Source organism: Euwallacea similis, chromosome 31 (genome assembly GCF_039881205.1).
Source record: "Euwallacea similis isolate ESF13 chromosome 31, ESF131.1, whole genome shotgun sequence".
NCBI lineage: Eukaryota > Metazoa > Arthropoda > Insecta > Coleoptera > Curculionidae > Euwallacea > Euwallacea similis.
This window is the reverse complement of record NC_089639.1, coordinates 1,366,129-1,379,563: the sequence shown is the minus strand read 5'-3', so window position 1 is coordinate 1,379,563 and position 13,435 is coordinate 1,366,129. Positions and strand designations below refer to the sequence as shown.

The 13,435-nt window shown below is 33.5% G+C and overlaps 1 protein-coding gene across 1 annotated transcript in view; it reads left to right on the top strand.

The window, feature by feature from the left end:
• The window catches only part of N (neurogenic locus Notch protein), a 121,599-nt gene that overhangs the window by 21,108 nt on the left and 87,056 nt on the right, over nucleotides 1–13,435 (top strand). The window contains exon 2 of the mRNA XM_066403795.1: nucleotides 854–938. Coding sequence (XP_066259892.1) covers nucleotides 854–938 — 85 coding nt within the window. The remainder of the gene's footprint in view (nucleotides 1–853; nucleotides 939–13,435) is intronic.

Below are 13,435 nucleotides of genomic sequence, written 5' to 3'. Positions count from 1 at the left end.
CATAAAGAAGACGCCATAGTATGAAATGATAGAAATATATGCAGGTATTAACGTAATAATTTCATTTTTCTGATTTCAACAAGCAAACTAAAAAACACAAACAATTTTTTAAAAATCAAAATTTATGACAAAAAAAGGTGTCTTCATTTCGTAGCTCAAATGACAAATGAGATCCGTAACAGCAATGCTTGCTGTAGTTTTAGTTATTCGGAGCGCAGCTTGAACATGTTCATATGTATGCCATTTTCTCATAATTTCGTCATCGTACACTAAAATTCGAAAAATTATGAATTCCACTCGTTTGCTTCACTCGTCTCGCCAAATCCCACTCCTTACATAAAATTTTACATTTGCTGACTGGTTACATAAATAATTACTTGTAAACCCGGAAAGGTCATAAGTAGCAGGTCAAAATATCAATGTATGTAGTGAATACTTACATGCATCACAATTTTCTAATTCTGCTACGTAACGGAATTTGTTAAAAATTGTAGAAACACTCAAGTTAGTCTGGTTAAATAAACTTTCAAAAAGCCCAACTCACAATGGCCGTGGGTTTAAAGTCTTGGACAGTACACCTAAGACAAAGACTACGTTGGTACGTGATAGGATTACAAATTGTAAGAAAACAAAACAGTACGATGGCTCTTGGTGTCGTTGTTTTATCTCCGTTTAATCTGGTCAAAGTATATTTCCTTCAGTTCTGCCTTGTATGGAGTTATTCTTGGAAAAACTGTATGTTTCATTATTAGTGCACAACAAAAACAATTCATATGGTGTATTGAACAGTAGTATTTAACAGTATGTGTATGAGCTTCCGATTTGTTAAACTGATACTTAATTTTTTTTCAAGGTTTCGTCTCATGCTCCCCTAGCCCCTGCAAAAATGGGGGAACTTGTATATCGACCCCATCGCTGAAAGGAGAAAGTTTTTGCAAGTAAGTGTCATTCATCATTTATAAATTAATGATTACTACGTTTTAAATAGGTGTTTTCCAACACATTTTAAGTAATTGAATTACGAAGCACGTTCATTACTACATCGCGTTTTTAAAATCCATTTATTCTAGTTTATGAAATTTTGTCACCTGATTCCGAGATCTATTCATTTCTGGACGACAGTAAATGGGTTTTGAAAAAGTATTTTGCCAATCGGCATATTTCGCAATTCCATTCTTAAAAAGTACTTCCTGGTAACTACTTTAAATTTTGCTTCATTAAGCTGATTGGTAGTTGGCCTTCTCAAATTGCTAGGTATTTATCACAAGATCCAAAGCAGCTATAATGATCAGGCCATTATTCTTTTATGAAAATTTAAGTAACCCCGTATTAAAGGGACACAATTCTAGGTAGATAAATCAGACACCCTGTAATCTGGGCCTCAACAGTCTCCTTTGTGCATTTTAATGGTCGTCTTACAATAACCTAAGCAAGGAAGCAGGTTACAATGTATTTTTGGGCAAAGAACCTTAATTTTGCAGTGTTGAAAAATCGATTAACAGTCTAAGGGTAGGCGGGCATAAAACGTAAATATCCTTTTCTCTAGCTTACTAATTACAATGCGGTGACTCCTTAAACTTAAAGTGGATGCAGCTTCGACTGACGCGCTCGATCTTTTGCTCCTCCCGTTTTCTTTTCGACGACTTCATTAATTAATTACTTCTTAATTGGATAACTGTAAAGTTACGCACAACTCCGTAAAATCCCATTGAAGGTAATTCCACAAATATCTTTGTTATGTCGTATTTCTTAAGGCACTAGAATTGCCTTAAAACAGGTCTTCGAAGTTATAATGCAAACATGCATTTTGTAAACTAATAAGCCACGTTTCGAAAAGGAAGTCGTCTCTTAGCACTCCCATGTTAAATATTTTACTTTTAAGTAAGAGCTCTAGTCTTGTGGGTCTTAAGAGCCCCGTAAAATCTACCTGTCGGTGGTGGTTATGTTTACATTTTTAGTTAGATCCTGATATTTCGTTGGGTTGTCTTGTTCCCTTTTTAAATATCTTAATGTTTAGGTTTCTATTGCTGGTCCATATGCTCGCACTACCAGACAAACCGTGTTTATACAAGTTTCCTTTCGCGCTTATTAATAATATATCTTGGGAAAATCTAGAATATTATCCTACCAGTTACCGTTATGTTTTAATAACGACGATGTGAGCGGAGCATGTATAAATATATGAAGTCTCTCTCATCAAACCAAAGCGAGTCTGTTTTTCAGCTTACTACACATATGTTAACCATGTGTAAAGTATAACATCTTTCGTGTATATGCATGTATTATTATAAAACTTTTGAAAAAGCTCCCACTTTTTCTTATAATGCAGTACCTACTTAAAGCTCAACATATGTATGTGTTTGGTTTCGTTTGCTGCTCCGCTTGGTCGCAGGAAATAGGGTTTCTGGATAAACCTGTTGAGATGTCATTGACATTTTCCTAAATTCCCTTTTAAAGTACCGGGCGACTGTTTGCTTTGCATTTTAAATCATATAATGCTTCCGAAATCGCTTATCACTATCAGTATTTTAACAGCTTAGAAGAAATTTAACCCTCGTGATCGGATATTATCTAGGAAATGAACCCAAATTCCCCTTTCGTGTCTTTATCTATTCATTGTTTACTTAATTTATAAGAGTTGTTCGGTTTCTATTTTAACAACAAAGGAAATACCAGGAAAGTTGTGTTCTCGTTTTGACCGTTCGGTGATATCACGTTTATGGGCCCGTTTAAGCCGATTGTAAGTTACGGATTACCCAGAATGTAAATCATAAGATTGGGATTGTAAAATTGTTTTGAGAGGTGCATTTAGTACTACCAGTGGCGGCTAACACATTATGATGCTATAGCGTTCAGTTGACCTACTGCCAATAGAAAATTTACTCATACTGAGCGAATCAGAAGATTCTTTCACTTTAAAATGATTTTATAAGGCAGCTTGTCCGTAAGTGGTTACCGTTTACCGAACCCTTTTCGCGGATTTAAATTATACCTGCGCCCATGAGGGACTCAGGTAAAAGGCGACTCGTTTGTACCACAGAGAGTGTGGGCCGAAAGGTTTATCTATTATCTGGTCTGCGAGCGAACGCTGGGCACGCCCATAGGCTCTTGGTTCTTGGTTCCTTCTCCTTTTTTTGTTAAGGCTTAAGCCCACACATAGCATTACGAACATCTAATGAGCTTTTTGAAGGGCTCGGCTCTTATTTAAAGATTGCAATTCCATATGCGATCCATTAGTACAAAATTAGTAACACATTTTTGCTAATCCAATGCTTGTAACTTTGCAAATATGTTTGAAACGCCCCTGGTACATGATCGCATCTACAGAACGACAAAGAATAGGGCAGATTTGTATACATACATGTGCAACTAAGGGCGTGTATTAACGTTGTATAGTTTAGAAAGTTTAGGTTGATTTAGGTCCTTTTGTTCAATAGTTTTTTATGAGTTTTGGGCTGGGTGAGTTATAATAGGATTTACTCCAAGCATTGTTGAGTGTTCTCCATATAACACACACATGTTTCAATGTGCGAGGGACTCAGTGTGCTTTTGTTTCATTATAGTAACCACTGTAACATGTGGTTCGGTCCCAGATGACTGTCTGATTTTATTCAAATCTTCCGAGTAATAAATGAGGTATATATAGGACGAATATTCAAATTAATTTTCCATATTCGTAGAGGTCCACGTTCTCAATAAAATTAATAAAAATTCTCTCGCGACAGGGGCCCTTTATTATCGAAAAATTATGAAAACCTTCATTAGTTAGCGTCTTGTTTTATTTAAATTGCCGATGATATAGTGAGACACAAATGAAACCACGAATATTTGAATTGATTTCATTAAACCTAACTACAAGATTCCCGCAGATTGGACTCTCAGATAACAAGATTGTAGGTACAGTTTATATGAACTCGAAATGCTATTTCATTAATTAATTTTAGTTTATGCCCATATAGAAAAGTCATTAGTCATAACTTAAGCAACAGCTGACATTTTCCTCAAGTTTTTTAGTGGTCACTTTTTTCAATATTTCCTGCTAGCTATGATCGATAAAGTGCTAGCTAGAACTGAAACGGTGTAGAAGATATTTAAACTTTTCGTTTTTATTTTCTTTTAGTTAGAAATTTAAGAAAGCACGAAACAAGGCATGTATGTTTTTGAAGGAAAAACATTTCTATGCAACTTTGCAACTTAGCTACAGGTATGTTATATAACTCTCTTACATATAGAGAGGCTTCTCTAGAATCTTAATATGTTAAAAAGATTCCTATAATGTTATAGTTGATTATACGTATAGACATAGTTTAAACTTCAGTTGAAAACAAGACCCGAAATAAGGGTCCAAACATGTACTACACTTTAGGGTTCTACAAAAATTCTTTGAAAAACCACTCTAATTTCACACAAATTCTCTGAAAATTTAAAATAATTCCTTAGAAATAATATATGTGTATATAGTAAGAAGTATATGATGACTAGTCAATCATAAAACCTTTCGGAAAGGTTAAAATCGTTTTGTAACGCAAACAAATATCCTGTAGATCCCAAGATTCTTAGGATTAATAACTTTAATAAAAAAAGTCTATAGATATCACTGATTAAAATGAGCTTTCTTAAACGTTTTTAAGATATCTTGAAGTCTATCTTTATAAAAAAAATGTTAATGTTTTAATATAATACGATCATTGTTCTCTAAAATTATGTGTTCTCAACATGTGTGGTGGCACTAACGTCACAATCACAAATGATTTATGTAGTGTAACCTGTCTGTGGTATTTACTTTTGTTGACTACGTCGTCGAAAATGTCACAGTAATTTGACATTTATTACACATCAGCTTAACATGTGGCAACTTTCATTAAAGGGTTTTGAACTGCTTTGAAGCAACCAGAAGTTCTAACAATGGTCTGCTGTACCCGAAACAATTTGAATGCTGTTGACCTCTTAACAACTTGAAAATTTCGATGCGTCATGCAAATTTAACAATTCTTCGATTTTATCTGATTCTTATTTAATCATCGATGATTATGATTATTGACAGATTGAAATTTCTGTGTGAATAGGCCGACATCGTCATGTTATGTTTCCTCGGGGTATAGTCATAAGTTAAGGAAATGAAGTAACATTTTTATGCAGGTTTACATTGGCACTATCGCGGTATTTAACAATACATTCGATCAATGTCTATTGTATCTAGAGAAATATTTAAATGGGATGTAAACTTAATGGCCGTACGAGGAAAAGGAACCGTGACAAATGTTGGACAGAAAAGATCCATTAACCACCGGTTTTATTCGATTTTATTTTAAGGACCATCTTTTTATATGTATGTTTACGATTATTAAGATGGTTCATAATAAGTAGGTGTCAAGATGACGGTGTGCCATTTATTTCGGATTAGGTTCCTTTCGTATCAGAACAGTTTATAGTTTTTTAGCTCGTCAAAGGAGTAGTAACATGTTATTAAATTTTTTGAAAACGATAAAGATATATTTTATTTGGACAGGGACTCCCTCTGTATCTCGTTTATTCAACAAGATATCGATAAAGTAAAAAACGGATAGTGATATAGTTTATGCCCTAATATGTAAGGGTGTAGTTCCTCTTTTTCTACATAATTTTTTTGAAAAAAAAAGTTATTATATTTTAAAAGCTTTATTGTATATGTATTCTATACGTATAAAACAAGTTGTTCATTTTTTCTTTTATTCTATTTGGCAATAACGCCTCACATAAAAATAAGGATTGTTGGAACAATGTAATTGCACGCTCACTATTTCTAGTTAAAGCCAATTAAGAACAACATTCATCCTTTAATAAGGACTCACACGAAAATATTTGTTAAACGTTTCGGTGACAAATCTGTCAATGTCTTCAAAACCTATGAAAAAATGAAAATTAAGAGAATCAAACATTTAGGGTATGTCGGTATATAAAATATGTTTTTAATGTCAATCATGTCATCATTTTAAAAGGTTGATTTAAAATAAGTGATTGGTTTTTGATATTGTACCTAATTAAATTTCATTTTTCATATTGCTGATTACTTTAAGTGGTATTTGTAGTGTTCAATTTCCTTTTATGTGTTCGAGGTCTTGATAATGGCTTCTCTGATAATGGTTCCTTGGTAACGATGCAATCACCATTCCATTTAATTCTGTAATCATTATCAAAGACATATTGACATATATTTGACTTATGAAATTTTTGTTCAATATTTGACAACGAAATTATTTTTCGGGTTAAAATCCACCATTTTGAATATAATTAAAATTTTTAAAAATGTTGCCACTTCCGATTATACTGGAAATAACTACCAACTTCCTTATTTTAAAAGGAACCCTAATTTTTTTGTAATTTTCGGATTAATCGTTAAATTTTAAGACCAATTTATGTAAAATTTACCGTTTCCCAGTTATACCTGAAAATAAATTGTACCTTTGTACCGCAAAACATTTTCTAGTCTAGAATTTAATTCTGTATCAAATATTATTAAGGTTCGCTGGACTGATTCTGGACAGGGTGTTCCATTTGAAATAAGCAAGTTATTGAAATTTGCAGTCATGCAATTTCGGAGGCATATTTCGAGGGTTATAAAGAACGTTTTGTCAAATTGAAGTACGTTAGAATATGGCTTATTAGGTCCTCTTTGAACCCCAGAATATCGATTTCTAAATTCGCAGCGGTTAGTGCAGAATACCAATTTTCATGGAATCTTCCAGCTGTCAAAATTTTCGAATTTTATGATATAACTTGGAAACGGTGGGTTTTAGATATAAGTCACTTTACATAAAGTGGTCTTAATATTTAACGAGAAATCCGAAAATGGCAAAAAAATTGGGGAGTTTTGTTTAAAATAACAAAGTTGGTAGCAATTTCCAGTATAACGGGAAGTTCCGCATTTTGAAAATATTTTACTTGCATTTAAAATGCTTGATTGTAACCTGTAACAAAATTCTATTGGGTTATTATAATGGGAAGTCACAAATTTTCTCATGAGTTGCGTGGCTAATCCTGTATAAGATAGTTTCACACATTCACCTTTCATACATTTTAGTTAACTGTAAATTTCTATTTCTATACTCATTTTTCCTAGGTTCTAAAGGTGATATAGATTTGTCATTGAAAGATTAACAAGGGTTTTCGTCCGAGCCATTAGTAAAGGCTGAATGTCATTCTACCTTGATTTTAAATAAGAATAGCGTGCATTCCACCGATCCAATGAACCCTACTTAATAAAAGTAATAAGAGTAAGTAAGTAAAAAAAAGTAGGTGCGGAAAAAATAAACTGTACCATTGGATTTTACGGCAAAAATTCAGAATGCATTTTTGTTTTCTTGATATTTTATTAGATAAATACAATACAGAGGGATCCCAAAATATTTTAGGGGTTTTTAAACCATCCCTGTCAACGAAATCAAAATGGCGATAACTTTCAGTCACTGTCACTTTCTCTTTCATCAAAATCGTGCCCAGAATTGAGAAAACCGTATATTTCTTACTTTAATAATAACTGAGATAACTTGTAAAATCATCTTGGAATTAAAACAGCATGTGTACAATGCAGTCCTCTTAGTTGAATATCATTTCAGTTAACTACAAGTTTTTTTACCTTTATTAAAGATGTAATAATGATTGGAAAATCAACGAAAAACTACTAATTTGTAAAGATATCTGTTTCTTTTTTTTTTCTTTAATAGGATATCCCATATATTTTTAGCTAGTCTTCAATAACCTTTATTTCTCCTAGTTTAGCAATATAACACAGTATGTTTTACTTCAGTAGTTTCTACAAAAACCGGAACTATACTTTGTATATAGAGTGGTAAGCAATCGATATTGCAAATTTTCTTCCATCGAATCATTAGAGATTAATGTCATACATGTTTAAACATGAAAAATGTCAGAATTTCATATCCAAGTAGATGAAAATAATTCCTCAATATTATACTCCCTCAGTAGTATATTTCCTTCTTCAATATACTTCTTATTCTTCAAAACACTAATATGAACTATTTTCAACGCTACCAACTCTATAATGCACTGACTCACAGAATATAAAAGGAAATTACACACTTTGGCTTTAGATGTAAGTAAACTGGTCAACTGAGAGTGTTTCGTACCCTAATGGAACCAAATTTGTAAAGGTTATAATTATAAACTACTTAGAACGGCCGGTTCACGGATTTGATCAAAGTGTAAAGGAGTTAAGAAAAAGTCGATTAAACGAGAAGTCAAACAAATAACAAAGATACTGAGTCATGATTTTGAGATCAAGAGATGATAATAATGTTAAAACCGTGGACCTTTGACTAATTTATGTTGTCCCGGCGGGTTTTTTGTCGCCAAAAGTAAGTGTTGTCTTGGAGTAATTGCCACTTTCGTTAGGGCCGGAGGGTCATTATTGCTCAGCTCCTTTCCGTTCGAGTTAAATAATAGCTTAAACATAAGTCGTGGCACATTGATCATCACCGAAACTGACCTGTAAATTGCCCAAATCAAAGGACGTGATAAATTCCACAGTGGCAATGGTGCAAAATTACCGGAAGTCTAGAGGTCAGCTAGAATAGTCGCCTCTGCTTTAGTTAACTTACGCTGTATGAGTCAAAACGGTGATATACTACCAATCAGAATAAAGGATTTTTCATCTCAATTTGGTCTTAGCAAAAATCCCACAAAACTCGTTATGATTCGGATGAATAAACAGTGCAATAATTGAACCCACCTTCCGGACCCTTTAGATCGATGTACGAAGGGATGGGGCAAGTGTATGTACAATAGCCACTGAACAGTAGCGATTTCAATTGAAAATTAGGGCACTTCGTTAAAAGTTTCATTGTTGACTATGATGGGGTGGATGACAACAATAAAGTGAACTAAAAAATATGTAGAACATGTGCACGTTTCACAAATAGGTGGTCGTAGTAGTAGCCAACAAGTTGAGACCATATTTGGAGATTGATAAAGTGCTCTTAAAAAGTATTTGTGATAAAATAAACCCCAGTCTAGACTACCTAAGTGTTTCGAAATCCGATACAGAAATACATCATCTTTAAGTTTCCTTAAGAACCCCCATGCACACATGCAAGGGCTTTCTGCCTCCTTTCCTTCATAGTCACAGATCGATGGCCATGGTAAATTGTGCACCGTTGCCAGGTATCCTGGGCTGGTAGCATCACTGCGGAAGCTTGAAATTACTTTTACAAAAAATATGTCGCTGACATCTTTCCTACTTTTGCTGCTGAGTAGTGACCTGAGCATTATACTCCATAATTCAACGATCTCTGCTGGTTGTATCAGATTCTCTTGATAGTCAATCTTTAATTTATCCCTTTCGAATTAAAACCTCCTTATTCCTGTTTTTGAGAACCAGTCGGTGGAGATGTGAGGAATTCTCGAGAATTACATTTCGACGACAAAAACTTATTTTTGACATATAGAATATCTTGTATTCTACAGGTTGGTGGTACTTTCACAGTCATCCGTCCTTAGCGCAATCTGGCAACGACGTTTTAATCTGAAATCCGACACGTACCAGACGAGGATGCCGAAGTCACTCTATCTTCGTCGCACTTACCTAACAGGGTATTCGAACGGAAACGCCTGAAACCACGACATTGTTGGTACCTGTTTCCCACGAATAATGGTACTACTCTGAACGAGTTCGAGAAATATAAGTAGTAAAGTGGTACTACATTGAAATTGTGCTGATATAAATAAAGATTATGATTGTTTAACATTAGAAGAATGGACGGGCTTGTTTAATTTGGTTGAACTACCTTCTTTTGGCATTGCATTGCGTTGATGACTTAACAGTAGCTGGGAAATTGATTTTGTTTGCTTTATGAAAGTGGGTAAAAATAAATCGCACTGGCCTGAAATAGTTTATCCGAGATCCTATTATTCTTTTTATGGTATTCAAACTCTTTTTTTGGGTTCATAATCTAACTTACGAGTCATTTAGAGAGCCATTCTTATTTCTTCGCCTAATCGCAAATGACGATCTCATTTCCAGCATAAGCTTATTTCTTATCTTTATTTTTATTTCTGTTTTTTGTTGTTGTCGGTTTTGTGTGTCGGTCCAAGTCGTAACCGAGAGATTGAAGGATTCGATAAGCTTTGCAGGATTATTTTTTCCTTACAGTGGGGACTTCCTAAGAAGAGAGCATTTCAAATTTCCAAGGGATTTCGTCGTCGATATTAGTTCCAATTTCATAACTGAGTTGTTGTAAAAGTAGTAGATTATTATCTACAGCGAAGATCTACTTGAACTTTTATTGTACATCCACGTTGCAAGAAGAGAAATGTAAGGTCGAATATTTACTGGGATCACGACAAAGCGGTCTCATTCGTGTGCTGGAAGTGGACAGGAACAAATAAAGGTTGTCCACGACTTCACGAACCATATCTTTTTTCCAAACAGTTATACATATTTGTATCCAATAAAATATGTACCATGTGATAAGGATATGACCAACCTTTATCTAAGGAAACAAGTTGCAATGGGTCCCAAATAGAAAAATAAAGTGTGAAATATAAATTATAATGTGTGCTTAGCTGGCCGATTATGAATGAACGATTTCCATTCATAGGAAATCAAGGATATTTACTAATACAGTGACTATTGCTATTCTTGTGATCCCATTTCGCATTAAGTTTATTAAAATGTACATCGTAATGTGTTATAAAGAGTTGTTTAGTCTTATTTGGACAATGGAATTAAAAAAAGGGGAAAGGTGTGTCTGTAATTGTGTGTACAGAGTGTCCCAATTTCGAGGTTTACCATTGTGGCTTCAAAACCCATGAGACTTGTGTAGTTGGCTAATCTTTATATTTCAATTTTAAAAATTCTGGAACTTTTTTCAAATACGGACTTGCATATAGATTATGTAAATTATTTAGTTTTGCATTTTAAAATACATTATATGCAATATATTTTGAAATTATCACATTTTGTATTTTCGAAAGTATTGGGAATTCTTTAATTATCAAAACTGAAATGTGTCAACTACCAAATACGCAATTTTGCAATTTTTTATACAAAATTTCATGTCCTACAGATTCCGAGATTACAATGGTGAGCCCTCCGCTTTGGGATACCCTGTTCAAGAGTTTTGTTTTAAACCATATCTACTGCATAACCGGCAGTTTCAGTTTAAATATCTTAAATTTGTAACTAATTGATTTAAAATAAAAACCATTATCGGAATAAAATATTTGTTATAAATGAAATTTTTTAAGTCTATTATTATTTACTAATTAGTAACAGTAATGTTTCCATCGAATAATTAACACCTGTACTTAATGTATAGAAAATCAATCATCAATGATTCAATTTAACGCCTAATTTTTCAATTGTTTGATTTAATGCGGAATTTCATCATAAACAACCAAGTATTCACAAAATCATCAAACATGATGTTATTGTCTTACTTTACACTTACTTTACCGAGAAATAAGCTATAAAAAAAGTTTTTCTCATCTGTCTTTTTTGCTTTATGTCACTCTTATGGGGTTTGAATTTGTAAAATGGGCAATGTGCATACTCTCATGAACGAAGTGAGCTACGTTCTAACGTTTCTATCAAATTTGAGTTATGAATAATTATTTTGTTTACGTTAAATCAAAAATCAGATTTTCTTTAAGAACTACTAGTTAAAAATAAGTTTGAAAAGAAGCATTTTAAAAATATTTTTATGTAAGAATGGATAATATTTTGAAAGTAAAAATAAAAGAAAAACTTTAATATCGCCAAAAGTTTGTTTAGCAGCATTGTTGAAAAATATTTGACGTTTTTAGATTTCTAGATTTTTTTGAAATTTGCCATTTACATTGTATACATGAATCATAACCAACACAGCAGAAAAAATAATTATATCAATGCAGTTATAACACTAACAATTAAATTGCCAGCAGTGCGGTTAAGTAGACATAACGTTCCGAATTAGAAAAATATAATATGGAAATGTATCGGGTTTCAGAGCCTCAAAAAATATAGCTGCTGGTTTAACAAAGTTCGAAGCAAAAATATTACTAGGGAACACCAAGAAAAACACTCTAAAATAATTTTCTTTATTCAAGTTCTATGTGAGTTCTACTCGAACTCGTTCTACTTATGGAAATTTTGAAACACTACTCCTGTATGTGAGGCAACTCTTGAACAACTCCAGTATTTTTTAACAAATCGAGTTTACGCCTAAAATTAGCTATCTTCTAAAAAATGGTCCTCTAATAAGCCGAAAATTTTCCATTTATTAGCGGGATATAAATACCATTTATAGATAGTTTCTGCGATATGGTCATTTTCCTCGCTTACTTGCCCAACTGGCATTCGACTAAAAATTTTACTCGAGGTTTTGCATCATTTAACCGTTTGACAACTGTGTCGATTTCACAAATTGCAGGAAAATCAGTAATGTTAAGTAGGCTCTTATATGGCGTATTGCACAAGCGTAGCTTGTCTAATAAGATTGTTAAGATACATCGGCAGAACAACAATTTCAATTGCCTTTGATTAAGGACAAATGTATAAAAAGCCACAACATATGGCTTCATGGAGGTCAATTGGTGTCAGTCGCTTAAACTTCGCTTGGATCACCATTATTCTGAATTGGCAAAAGCTTTAGGCTCTTGCTCATCTGCAAAGACTGAAGAGGGTTTTCAAAGAAACATGCAACGTACTTTTTTATAACATAGTGTTAGCATATAAGCGGAGTATCAGATCAGCTAATTATCATATATTTTAAAAGTATTTTTTAATGCTCTTCGCCTGCAGTAAATTACAGGTCGTCTAAACAGCAACCTTGTCGGACGAATTAACAAGTCAAAACAGAAACCTTTGATAGGAAAATGATGCAAATTTGACCTGCGATGATGTAGATCGGATCCCAAAATTTAGAATGATGTGCAGCCAAGGTAACGATATCGACGAACAGTAGGAGGTATTCGAATCTGAAATCGTGAATTTCTTATGTTAAGGATGGGTCTAAGAGGACTATGGATTGATTTATTATAAAGTTGCTAAATTCGTCTCACTTCTTACAATTCACTGTAAGAATGTTGTCCGTCGAAAAGGTCTTTGGCTCAATGTTTGGAGCGCATGAGCCGACAGAGTTATAAATAATTTAAGTATGTTTTTGTACATCTGTCAAGCTGTACAATATAAAAATAAAAATATGTACATCAGTGAATTTAACCTTAACATTGTGAAAGGTTGGTACGCCTGGCCAACGCCAGCAGGCGCCATTTCATTTATACGTCAAATATGGCAGGTTGTTTATCACGCTGACGGTTTTTCCAGGTTACTAAGAAGAATATCATCTAAGTTCTTAATGTTACAAGGCCGATAAGGAGTAAATATCAACTGTGTATCATTAAAGATTTTTTGATGGTCACATGATGCATTTTGTAATCGTAATGACGTCTGTTAAAA